The sequence below is a fragment of the Pistacia vera genome, unplaced genomic scaffold, assembly GCF_008641045.1.
Source record: "Pistacia vera cultivar Batoury unplaced genomic scaffold, PisVer_v2 Contig147, whole genome shotgun sequence".
NCBI lineage: Eukaryota > Viridiplantae > Streptophyta > Magnoliopsida > Sapindales > Anacardiaceae > Pistacia > Pistacia vera.
The window spans coordinates 290,032-302,573 of NW_022195543.1; the positions used below are offsets into that span (position 1 = coordinate 290,032).

The following is a 12,542-nucleotide window of genomic DNA, read 5'->3' on the forward strand; positions in this document are numbered from 1 at the left end:
CATCCAACGTGAGAAGATCACCTGAATATTATATGGTCTGATTATATTTTCAGGATCATCACCTTGTACAATTGATATTATTTTTACAGACATGTCTTTAATATTCGATGCCAGTGTTTTATAGTGAATTGTGTATAATTTTTAAAGTCACCTGAATATTATTAAGATCAACTATTTAAACTTAAAATTTATACTGACCTTCCGTAATTTTTATAATCATTTTCAAGTTGCATTGCACGGGTATGTTTATTTTATATATACATATATCATATTATATCTATATATAGAATATATATTATATATATATATATATATATATGTATAGATTATCTATTTATATATATATTTCTTTATTGGTTTTTTGTGTTTTAAATATATATTTTCTACATTGAAGTTAATTTTATATTGAATTGATAATTAAAAAATTAATAAATAAAATATCCACAAATTGAACTCAAAGTCTATATCATCATGGTTCTTCTCAAATATGTCACTATTTGAAATCCACAACCAAAGTTTAAAACTTTGTTAAGAAAAGCAAAAAAATTTGTAGGATAACCCACTGGGTATTATTGATAAGTCTATAAATCAATTAGAGAAAGAGAAACATTGTTGAAAAATGTGAACTTTTAAGCAACAGACTTGCAGAGCCAAAGGAAAAAAAACTGATTTTGATTGCTGAGAAGACAAAATGAATTATTTTTATTATTATTATTTTAGAAATTAAAAAAAAATTAAGAATGTTGAGAAGAGAACTCCCATAGAAAGCAACAACAAATCCAACAGTGTAATCTGAAGGCAACTTAATTGAAGCATTGAAGAACCATGAAGATAAAGGTCTTGTGATACAAATCTATTTGCTGCAATTAGAATTGACCATCACCTATAGCAAAAAAAACATTTGATGATAACATCCTAAAGAAAGACGATACCAACAAATCAAACAAAAAAATCAATCCAAAAATCAAGAAAAAGAAATAGAACACATACAATTAAAACTACATATCAATATTTGTTTTCCTTTGTCATCACTAAAATTGAATTTGTTTTATGTATGTGATAATAAAATGAATGGTTTGACACCAGGTCTATAGTTATCATAATTCATCATATAATATATCAAATTAAAGCCCTATCTTTCTAGTTTCCAAAGATTCAAACCGCTTATCAATTGGATTTTTATTGAGCAAGATATGACTAATTTACTACTGACTGTTTAGTGGAAATTGAGAAACAGGGGAAACCGAAATGTGTATGATAATAAAATGAATGATTCGATAGTGGGGCTACAGTTATCCAAATTAAGCGTATAATATACCAAATTAAATCCATGTCTATCTAGTTTCTAAAGATTGAAACCTCTCATCAATTGGAGTTTTATTAAGCAAGTTATGATCAATTTACTACTGATTGTTTAGTGGAAACTGAAATGTGTGTGATGATAAAAGGAATGGTTTGGCAGTGGAGCTACAGTTATCCAAATTAAGCGTATAATATATCAAATTAAATCCTTATCTGTCTAGTTTCTAAAGATTCAAACCTCTCATCAATTAGAGTTTTATTAAGCAAGTTGTGGTCAATTTATTATTAGTTGTTTAGTGGAAACTGACATAAGTGTGATGATAAAATGAATGGTTTACTTGACCCAAATTTAAGGGATTATCATATTAGGACTGATAATAAATATTTCAAATAACACATATTAATTGGAAAACATAATCAACCAAAATTAATTCATTTAACATATATAATCGCACATCAGCAGGACATAAACAATTAATCATTCATATAACAAATTAAAATACACGAATGTTTTTACAGAAAACATATTCAACACAAATGAACTATTTCTACTAATATAGATATGATATATACTCACAATTCGACTTACAATATGATCATCCTTGATTTGATCTTAGTAAAATACATGAACATTTCCTTGAAAACAAATATAACAAAATTTAATCAATCTTTATGTTAAGATTGTTAAGGAATACACTTATTGTTCACCAAGACTAACACAATTAGTCATTCAAATAGATTAACCGAATAAAAACAATCATTCAACCAAATAATAACCATTAAAATAATTAAGAGATATACTTACAATTTCGTATTAAAATAGTTAAAGTATATACTTACAGTTTAGAAGAACGAATTAAAATAACAACTCATTTGACAATGTCAATCGGGCATTCTTTCTTTATTCTATATCAATTCATGAATCTTTGACCTGTAAACAACAACAAAAACATAAATAAAAAAAAAATCATCGATTAACAAAATCATGAATATTAAATGCATTATTTACATAAACTAACATGACCTATAAACAATTAACAAAAGACCAGACGTATTATTGACACCAACTAACATATTACGATAATACACAACTGAACATACGCCTCTTTTAAACCTCTTATTTAGACCTTTTGAATGTTAACACAATTAAATACGAATTGAATATGAAGAAATGTTTGTAATGTCAATACAATGCATCTATATAATTATTAATAAACAGATATGCTTTTATTACCAATGTAATGCACTTATGTAATCCAATATTTATGTCTATTTATTTAGACTTTGGAATACCATGCAGAAATTAATATTGTCTACATCATCACCAATAAAATTCAACTACATGACAATCACAAATCTAATGTGTCATTATGGTCAGACCTTTAGAATGCTAATACAATGTACCTGTATTATTATTATTATTATTATTATTATTAATTATTAATGCAAATTCTATTTTTTTAATTAATTAATAATTATAGATAGAGCAATAAATACTAACTCAACGTGTCAAGATAGAATAATTTGATTGACTTGTCAATCCAATGTGTCAAAATGAAGTAATTTTAAAGCTTTCAATATATGCCACGTGTCGATCAAACCATATGGGCATTCAACTTTATATNTAGTTTCTAAAGATTCAAACCTCTCATCAATTGGAGTTTTATTGAGCAAGTTGTGGTCAATTTATTACTAGTTGTTCAGTGGAAACTGAAATGCATGTGATGATAAAATGAATGGTTCACTTGACCCAAATTTAAGGGATTATCATATTAGAATTGATAAGAAATATTTAAAATAACACATATTAATTGGAAAACATAATCAGCCAAAATTAATTCATTTAACATATATAATCGCACATCAGTAAGACATAAACAATTAATCATTTATATAACAAATTAAAATACACGAATATTTTTACAGAAAACATATTCAACACAAATGAACTATTTCTATTAATATAGATATGACACATACTCACAGTTCAGCTGACAATAAGATCATCCTCGATTTGATGTTAGTAAAGTACATGAACATTTCCTTGAAAACAAACATAACAAAATTTAATTAATCTTTATGTTAAGATTATTAAGGAATACACTTACTGTTCGGCAGGACTAACACAATTAATCATTCAAATAGATTGACCGAATAAAAATAATCATTCAACCAAATAATAACCGTTAAAATAGTTAGGAGATATACTTACAATTTCATATTAAAATAGTTAGATTATATACTTACAGTTCAGAAGAACGAATCAAAATAACAACTCATTTGACAATGTCAATCGGACATCCTTCCTTTATTATATGCCAATTCGTGAATCTTTGACCTGTAAACAACAACAAAAATATAAATAAATAAAAATTATCGATTAACAAAATCATGAAGAATAGATGTATTATTGGCACAAACTAACATGACCTATAAACAATTAACAAAAGACCAAACGTATTGTTGAAACCAACTAATATATTGCGATAATACATAACTAAACATACGCCTCTTTTAAACCCCTTATTTAGACCTTTTGAATATAAACACAATTAAATACGAATTGAATACGAAGAAATGTTTGCAATGTTAATACAATGCACCTATATAATATTAATAAACAAGTATGCTTTTACTACCAATGTAATGCACCTATGTAATCCAATCTTTATGTCTGATTATTTAGACTTTGGAATAGCAATACAACAATTAATATTATCTACATCATCACCAATAAAATTCAACTACATGACAATCACAAATCCAAGGTGTCATTATGGTTAGACATTTATAATGCTAATGCAATGCACCTGTATTATTATTATTATTACTATTATTAATTATTAATACAAATTCTATTTTTTTAATTAATTAATAATTATATATAGAGCAATAAATACTAACTCAACATATCAAGATAGAGCAATTTGATTGATTTGTCAATCCAATGTATCAAAATGGAACAATTATAGAGCTTTCAATATGTGTCATGTGTCGATCAGACCGTATAGGTATTCAACTTTATATATATATATATGATTAGTGCAAAGCAGAGAAAATTATGGCATAAATTAAGGAAGTCAAACAATATGCATAAAGTTGAAGCGAGACAATGTTTTAGTATTAGAATATTAAAATTAAAAGTAAAATTAATGTATTTTAGTTTTAGTTTATGAGGTTTGACGTAGTATTGGAATCGATAAACATATAATTAAAGTTGGAGGTGGTTAAATTAATTTAAATTGACAGGAAAATTGAGGTGTAATTTGACGACCTCAATGGGCTCGATCAAAAGGTGCACCATTTGATAATCGGTGGTGGCCGTCCCCGTGAGAAATGCCAATTATTTAGCACCCATTAATTCTTCAACCTCAGGACTCAGGAGGCTTTGTGGCCTCCCATTATCACTTAATCAATTATTAATTAATTAATTTAACTCTCTATTTCTTTGCTATATTCGTTATTTTTTTTGACGTTTGGTTTCTCACGAGTTTACATAAGTAAGAAGTATGTATTACTTTATTTATTTAATTTATTATCTAATTCCCATGCATAATCACTTAATAAATTATTAATTACCACTGAGTAATCTAACGGTTAACTAGGACTTTTGGCATCTTGGGTGTATTACTAAGAAGTTCTGAATTCAATTAACTTGGATTGTTAATATAGTTGTTCATTGAGAGGATTTATCTAGCTCTCAACTTTAGGGTCTCGGTTTAACTAAGTTGCGTACAAGCTGGCCCGAACAGTCTTGATCATAAAAAAAAAAGAAAAAAATTAATCAAACTATCACATTGCAATTTGTTAACTTCTTGTTGTTTGGTTTATCACGAGATAACATAAATAAAAAAGTATGTATTACATTTTCTTTGTAGGGTTTAACAGGAATCATATTAACAAAAACTGTCTATTATTTATTTATTTTTAAAAAAAAAATAACAACTTGTTTAAACTTGACATAATTTTATTTTTTTTAATTTTTTTATATAAAATGAATACTTGTAAATTGGCATTATAACAATATTGTCCACTCTTCAAATAGTTAATCAAAGTAGATATTCTACATCTGCTTTGGAATTTATCATCCAAAACAGTCTATTTAGTTAAAGAGAAAAGATCTTATCACCAACAATTTAACTACCCGTGAGTGATTCAATAGTTAGATAGGGACTCTTGAGTGTATTACTTAAGAGGTCCTGAATTCGAGTTTCTCCTTGGTTGTTAATAGCAGTAGCCATTAAATCTCTTATTTGGTCAGTCGTTTCAGAGTCCTAAGAGATTAGTTGAGGTGCACATAAGCTGGCTCAAACACCCTCCAATCATAAAAAATAAAATAAAAAATATGGATCTAACTTGAAGTTTGTAAGTATGGATGAGACTAAATTTGAGTTTATCCTTAGTTGCTAATAGAGGTAGTCACTGGATCTCTTATTCAGTCGATAGTTTCAAAGTCCTAGGAAATTAGTTGAGGTGCATATAAACTGGCTCGGACATCCCTAGTCATAAAAAAAAAAAAAAATGTGGATCTAACTTGATATTCATAAGTATGGATTGAGACTAAATTTTAATTTACTTGCCGAATACAAGTAAAAATAAAATTTTAACTAAATTTATGGCACTGAAATTATAAACGGCATGTTTGGCTTAATATTTTTATCCCTATTCTGGATCCTATTCTCCAAATAATGTTTGGCACATTATTCCAGAAATATTACTCTATTTTTTAATTACATTTAAACCCCATAAGGTTATTAATTTCACTAAATACCCCCTGAAAAAAAGTTTAAAAATTAACAAAAGCACCCCCATCAACCCAACTTGTCAGATTCCGGCAACCACCGTCGGTGATAGCCGGAATCTGTATAACGGCCTAACTTTCGACCAGAAATGGCCGGAAGTTCACCGCTGTGGCCTTTTTCGGCCAGATCTACCACGGATTTGGCCGTCGCTGACGGCCAAAGATGGCCCTTGTTTGGCCTTTTCCGGCCATCAACGGCCATAACAGACCATAGATCTGGCCTTTTCCGGCTAGATCCGACGTGTTACGGCACAAATCCGACCGGTCTGTGCCGTAACGAAATTTTTCGGCCAGATTCCGGCGGTGGTGGCCGGAATCTGACACTGCAGGTGGTGGGGGTGTTTTTGTCATTTTATATGTTAGGGTCTTTAGTTAAATTAGTAAACTTAAGGGCTTTTTCATAAATTTTTAAAATTTACCTCGTAATACTCCCCTATTACTCCCCTATCCAATAACCCAATACTATCCCTAAAATCCTATCCAAAATACTAAACCAAACGCACCCAAAAAGATTTTGTTTCAGTTACACAAAAAGATTTTTGGCATTAATTATCTGTTAAAAGTTTTCGGTTCAAACTGGAAATTTTACTCAAATTCGTTAATGTGCCGGCAGATGCATCCAATCCACATTATACATATACAGTAAACCGAATCAGCCACCATATTGAATCATTATTTTATTCATACCCACACATTTTGTAGCTTCAATTCATTGCTTCAGATTAATTCATGAACAAATAAAAACAAGTTACTGGAAATATACATGGCAAAAACTTAATTAACAAACCCAATAATCACTTCTTCATCTCTTGATTATGAATTAATTCCTGCAAACTGTTTCACTGTAAAACCCACCTTCTCAAACTTCCCTTTCTCGCTGCTCTCTCTAAATCTCAAATAATCCCTACAAATAAACGTCTTGTACATCCTGTTATCTTCTTCTCCAACAACTTCATCGGGGGCTGAAATGTTTTTCTCATCTTCAAAACACCAGAAGAACGCCAAAGAAAATCTATTAGCATTACGTTTTAGAACAACTCTATGTTCAGATGACCTGAGCTTCCCATTGCTCCATGCATGCATCAAATCTCCAATGTTGACAACGAGAGTGTCTTCACATGGGTTTATGTCCATCCATGTACCTTCTTTAGATCTCACTTGAAGCCCTCCAATCTCATCTTGATAAACTATTGTCACACAACTCATGTCTGTGTGCATCCCTAGCCCTTCAACTTGTTTTTCTACCACATTTTCCGGAGGTGAGTAGTTGATTATTCTCAAGTAACCATGGCACTTGCTGAATTCAGATTCATAGAATTTCTTTTGAAAATCTTTGCCTAAGCTCATTAGAACAAACTGTACTATTGCTTTTGATAGCTCTGTCATCTTCCTTCCATACTCCTTTAATGTCTCACTGCCAACAAAATCAAAACAGAATCACTCTAACTATCAGAAACAATACGAGTTAAAGATGACTAAATTCATGCCGTAGAGTTGTGGTCAATTTATTACTAGTTGTTCAGTGGAAACTGAAATGCATGTGATGATAAAATGAATGGTTCACTTGACCCAAATTTAAGGGATTATCATATTAGAATTGATAAGAAATATTTAAAATAACACATATTAATTGGAAAACATAATCAGCCAAAATTAATTCATTTAACATATATAATCGCACATCAGTAAGACATAAACAATTAATCATTTATATAACAAATTAAAATACACGAATATTTTTACAGAAAACATATTCAACACAAATGAACTATTTCTATTAATATAGATATGACACATACTCACAGTTCAGCTGACAATAAGATCATCCTCGATTTGATGTTAGTAAAGTACATGAACATTTCCTTGAAAACAAACATAACAAAATTTAATTAATCTTTATGTTAAGATTATTAAGGAATACACTTACTGTTCGGCAGGACTAACACAATTAATCATTCAAATAGATTGACCGAATAAAAATAATCATTCAACCAAATAATAACCGTTAAAATAGTTAGGAGATATACTTACAATTTCATATTAAAATAGTTAGATTATATACTTACAGTTCAGAAGAACGAATCAAAATAACAACTCATTTGACAATGTCAATCGGACATCCTTCCTTTATTATATGCCAATTCGTGAATCTTTGACCTGTAAACAACAACAAAAATATAAATAAATAAAAATTATCGATTAACAAAATCATGAAGAATAGATGTATTATTGGCACAAACTAACATGACCTATAAACAATTAACAAAAGACCAAACGTATTGTTGAAACCAACTAATATATTGCGATAATACATAACTAAACATACGCCTCTTTTAAACCCCTTATTTAGACCTTTTGAATATAAACACAATTAAATACGAATTGAATACGAAGAAATGTTTGCAATGTTAATACAATGCACCTATATAATATTAATAAACAAGTATGCTTTTACTACCAATGTAATGCACCTATGTAATCCAATCTTTATGTCTGATTATTTAGACTTTGGAATAGCAATACAACAATTAATATTATCTACATCATCACCAATAAAATTCAACTACATGACAATCACAAATCCAAGGTGTCATTATGGTTAGACATTTATAATGCTAATGCAATGCACCTGTATTATTATTATTATTACTATTATTAATTATTAATACAAATTCTATTTTTTTAATTAATTAATAATTATATATAGAGCAATAAATACTAACTCAACATATCAAGATAGAGCAATTTGATTGATTTGTCAATCCAATGTATCAAAATGGAACAATTATAGAGCTTTCAATATGTGTCATGTGTCGATCAGACCGTATAGGTATTCAACTTTATATATATATATATGATTAGTGCAAAGCAGAGAAAATTATGGCATAAATTAAGGAAGTCAAACAATATGCATAAAGTTGAAGCGAGACAATGTTTTAGTATTAGAATATTAAAATTAAAAGTAAAATTAATGTATTTTAGTTTTAGTTTATGAGGTTTGACGTAGTATTGGAATCGATAAACATATAATTAAAGTTGGAGGTGGTTAAATTAATTTAAATTGACAGGAAAATTGAGGTGTAATTTGACGACCTCAATGGGCTCGATCAAAAGGTGCACCATTTGATAATCGGTGGTGGCCGTCCCCGTGAGAAATGCCAATTATTTAGCACCCATTAATTCTTCAACCTCAGGACTCAGGAGGCTTTGTGGCCTCCCATTATCACTTAATCAATTATTAATTAATTAATTTAACTCTCTATTTCTTTGCTATATTCGTTATTTTTTTTGACGTTTGGTTTCTCACGAGTTTACATAAGTAAGAAGTATGTATTACTTTATTTATTTAATTTATTATCTAATTCCCATGCATAATCACTTAATAAATTATTAATTACCACTGAGTAATCTAACGGTTAACTAGGACTTTTGGCATCTTGGGTGTATTACTAAGAAGTTCTGAATTCAATTAACTTGGATTGTTAATATAGTTGTTCATTGAGAGGATTTATCTAGCTCTCAACTTTAGGGTCTCGGTTTAACTAAGTTGCGTACAAGCTGGCCCGAACAGTCTTGATCATAAAAAAAAAAGAAAAAAATTAATCAAACTATCACATTGCAATTTGTTAACTTCTTGTTGTTTGGTTTATCACGAGATAACATAAATAAAAAAGTATGTATTACATTTTCTTTGTAGGGTTTAACAGGAATCATATTAACAAAAACTGTCTATTATTTATTTATTTTTTTTTTTTAAAAATAACAACTTGTTTAAACTTGACAGGATTTTTTTTTTTTTTTTTTTTTTTTTTTAATTTTTTTTTATATAAAATGAATACTTGTAAATTGGCATTATAACAATATTGTCCGCTCTTCAAATAGTTAATCAAAGTAGATATTCTACATCTGCTTTGGAATTTATCATCCAAAACAATCTATTTAGTTAAAGAGAAAAGATCTTATCACCAACAATTTAACTACCCCCGAGTGATTCAATAGTTGGATAGGGACTCTTGAGTGTATTTTACTTAAGAGGTCATGAATTTGAGTTTCTAATTGGTTGCTAATAGGTGTATCCATTAAATCTCTTATTTGGCCGGTCGTTTTCAGAGTCTCAGGAGATTAGATGAGGTGCACATAAGCTAATACAGACATCCCCCGATCATCAAAATCTATATATATGGATCTAACTTGAAATTCGTAAGTATGGATTGAGACTAAATTTGAGTTTATACTTAGTTGCTAATAGGGGTAGTCATTAGATCTCTTATCCAGCCAGTAGTTTTCGAGTTCTAGGAGATTAGTTAAGATGCATATAAATTGGTACGGACATCTCCGGTAAAAAAAAAAAAATGTGGATCTAACTTGATATTCGTAAGTATGGATTGAGACTAGATTTTACTTGCCGAATACAAGTAAAAATAAAATTTTAACTAAATTTATAGCACTGAAATTATAAAAAGATTTTGTTTCTGCTACACAAAAATATTTTTGGCATTACTTATCTGTTAATGTGCTGGCAGATGTCATCCAATCCACATTATACATATACAGTAAACCAAATCAGCCACCATATTGAATCATTATTTTATTCATACCCACACATTTTGAAGCTTCAATTCATTGCTTCAGATTAATTCATGAACAAATAAGAACAAGTTACTGGAAATATACATAGCAAAAACTTAATTAACAAACCCAATAATCACTTCTTCATCTCTTGATTATGAATTAATTCCTGCAAACTGTTTCACTGTAAAACCCACCTTCTCAAACTTCCCTTTCTCGCTGCTCTCTCTAAATCTCAAATAATCCTTACAAATAAACGTCTTGTATACCCTGTTATCTTCTTCTCCGACAACTTCATCCGGGGCTGAAATGTTTTTCTCATCTTCAAAACACCAGAAGAACGCCAAAGAAAATCTATTAGCATTACGTTTTAGAACAACTCTATGTTCAGATGACCTGAGCCTCCCATTGCTCCATGCATGCATCAAATCTCCAATGTTGACAACGAGAGTGTCTTCACATGGGTTTATGTCCATCCATGTACCTTCTTTAGATCTCACTTGAAGCCCTCCAATCTCATCTTGATAAACTATTGTCACACAACTCATGTCTGTGTGCATCCCTAGCCCTTCAACTTGTTTTTCTACCACATTTTCCGGAGGTGAGTAGTTGATTATTCTCAAGTAACCATGGCACTTGCTGAATTCAGATTCATAGAATTTCTTTTGAAAATCTTTGCCTAAGCTCATTAGAACAAACTGTACTATTGCTTTTGATAGCTCTGTCATCTTCCTTCCATACTCCTTTAATGTCTCACTGCCAACAAAATCAAAACAGAATCACTCTAACTATCAGAAACAATACGAGTTAAAGATGACTAAATTCATGCCGTATAATTAGTATCTAAATCAATCTAAACCAATTTAAATCAAAGTGTTACTAGTTCTCATTTGCGATAAGGTAGGCGTTCCTAAGTGAGTGCCAAACCCTCAAGGTTTGTCTAGAAGATGGTTTTGTTTTGATACCAATTGTAAGAATTACAAATGAGTAAATTCACGTTGAAACTGACTTGTAAAAGAAGGGCGCTCAAGTGGTTATTAACCAACATGTCAGGCTATTTCTTAGCCGTGAAACGCAAGTAGTGTGCGGTGATAAAAAGAAGATTAGAAAACTGTATAACGTGCTTTTACCTGAAGTCTGAATTTGGTTCCTTAAGGAGAGCCTCCACAGAACTCTGGGCAGAAGAGGAAAAGTCGGGTCCAGACACTCGAAAACTCTCGAAGAAAGGGGACGCAATGAAGTGTGGTGTGTAAGTTTTGATGGATGAAAAAGGGCCAACCTTGACTTTGGTTTCATAAGGGAGGTTGAAGAGATGATTTGAGAGGGAATGAAGTTTCCTGTAAAGATCTTTGGAGACTCCATGGTTGGTGATATAGAAGAAACCCCATTCTTTGCAGGCTGCGGAGAGGGCAGAGAGCTTGGAGGTGCTTAAAGGCTGAGAAATATCAAGTACAGGAAGCTCTACAGTTGTCTGTGATTCAGCCATTAATTAATTTATCAAGATATGAAAATGATGAGGTAGTTTGTTCAGTTGGGATGTGGTGGCTTTTATAGGTAGTTGGTTACCTAAAATTTCTTAAATTATAATCTTCAAATTTGGAATTAATTACTAGAGTGTGAAAAGAAAAGCAGGAAAAGAAACAAGAATTAATTATGCAAATCAACAGAAACACATGCTTAATAAATTAATTACATATAAGTTATTTTATATTGAGTTTCAGAATGAGTTTACACAGTTGTCAGAATACTCCGACAACCAACATGAAAAGAGTTAGCAATGTAGGCTGTATGGTTAATGTGAAAGGTCAACGGAAACAGCTGGTTGTTCTTCAGAGAAAATTATTTGATTATTTAAGTTAAGAAGGTCAAC

The 12,542-nt window shown here is 30.1% G+C and overlaps 2 protein-coding genes across 2 annotated transcripts; both read right to left on the reverse strand.

The window, feature by feature from the left end:
* Window positions 1-6,784: 6,784 nt before the first annotated feature.
* On the reverse strand, window positions 6,785-7,929 carry LOC116124039 (gibberellin 20-oxidase-like protein). Its single transcript, XM_031409754.1, has 2 exons — window positions 7,907-7,929; window positions 6,785-7,517 (listed from the first exon to the last, which is right to left on the reverse strand). The coding sequence occupies exons 1-2, from the start codon at window positions 7,927-7,929 to the stop codon at window positions 6,917-6,919; spliced, it is 624 nt and encodes a 207-aa protein (XP_031265614.1). The 3' UTR covers window positions 6,785-6,916.
* Window positions 7,930-10,789: 2,860 nt separating this feature from the next.
* On the reverse strand, window positions 10,790-12,169 carry LOC116124082 (gibberellin 20-oxidase-like protein). Its single transcript, XM_031409790.1, has 2 exons — window positions 11,803-12,169; window positions 10,790-11,428 (listed from the first exon to the last, which is right to left on the reverse strand). Exons 1-2 carry the CDS (start codon window positions 12,156-12,158, stop codon window positions 10,828-10,830), a joined length of 957 nt encoding a protein of 318 aa, XP_031265650.1. The 5' UTR covers window positions 12,159-12,169; the 3' UTR covers window positions 10,790-10,827.
* Window positions 12,170-12,542: the final 373 nt, after the last annotated feature.

Bases quoted from the DNA above. Each gene is read 5' to 3' on its own strand.
- LOC116124039 (XM_031409754.1), bottom strand. From the start codon at position 7,929: ATGATCTTATTGTCAGCTGAACT. The intron at 7,518-7,906 runs GTGAGTATGTGT...TTTTGTTGGCAG, and splicing joins ATCTTATTGTCAGCTGAACT to TGAGACATTAAAGGAGTATG.
- LOC116124082 (XM_031409790.1), bottom strand. From the start codon at position 12,158: ATGGCTGAATCACAGACAACTGTAGAGCTTCCTGTACTTGATATTTCT. The intron at 11,429-11,802 runs GTAAAAGCACGT...TTTTGTTGGCAG, and splicing joins GAACCAAATTCAGACTTCAG to TGAGACATTAAAGGAGTATG.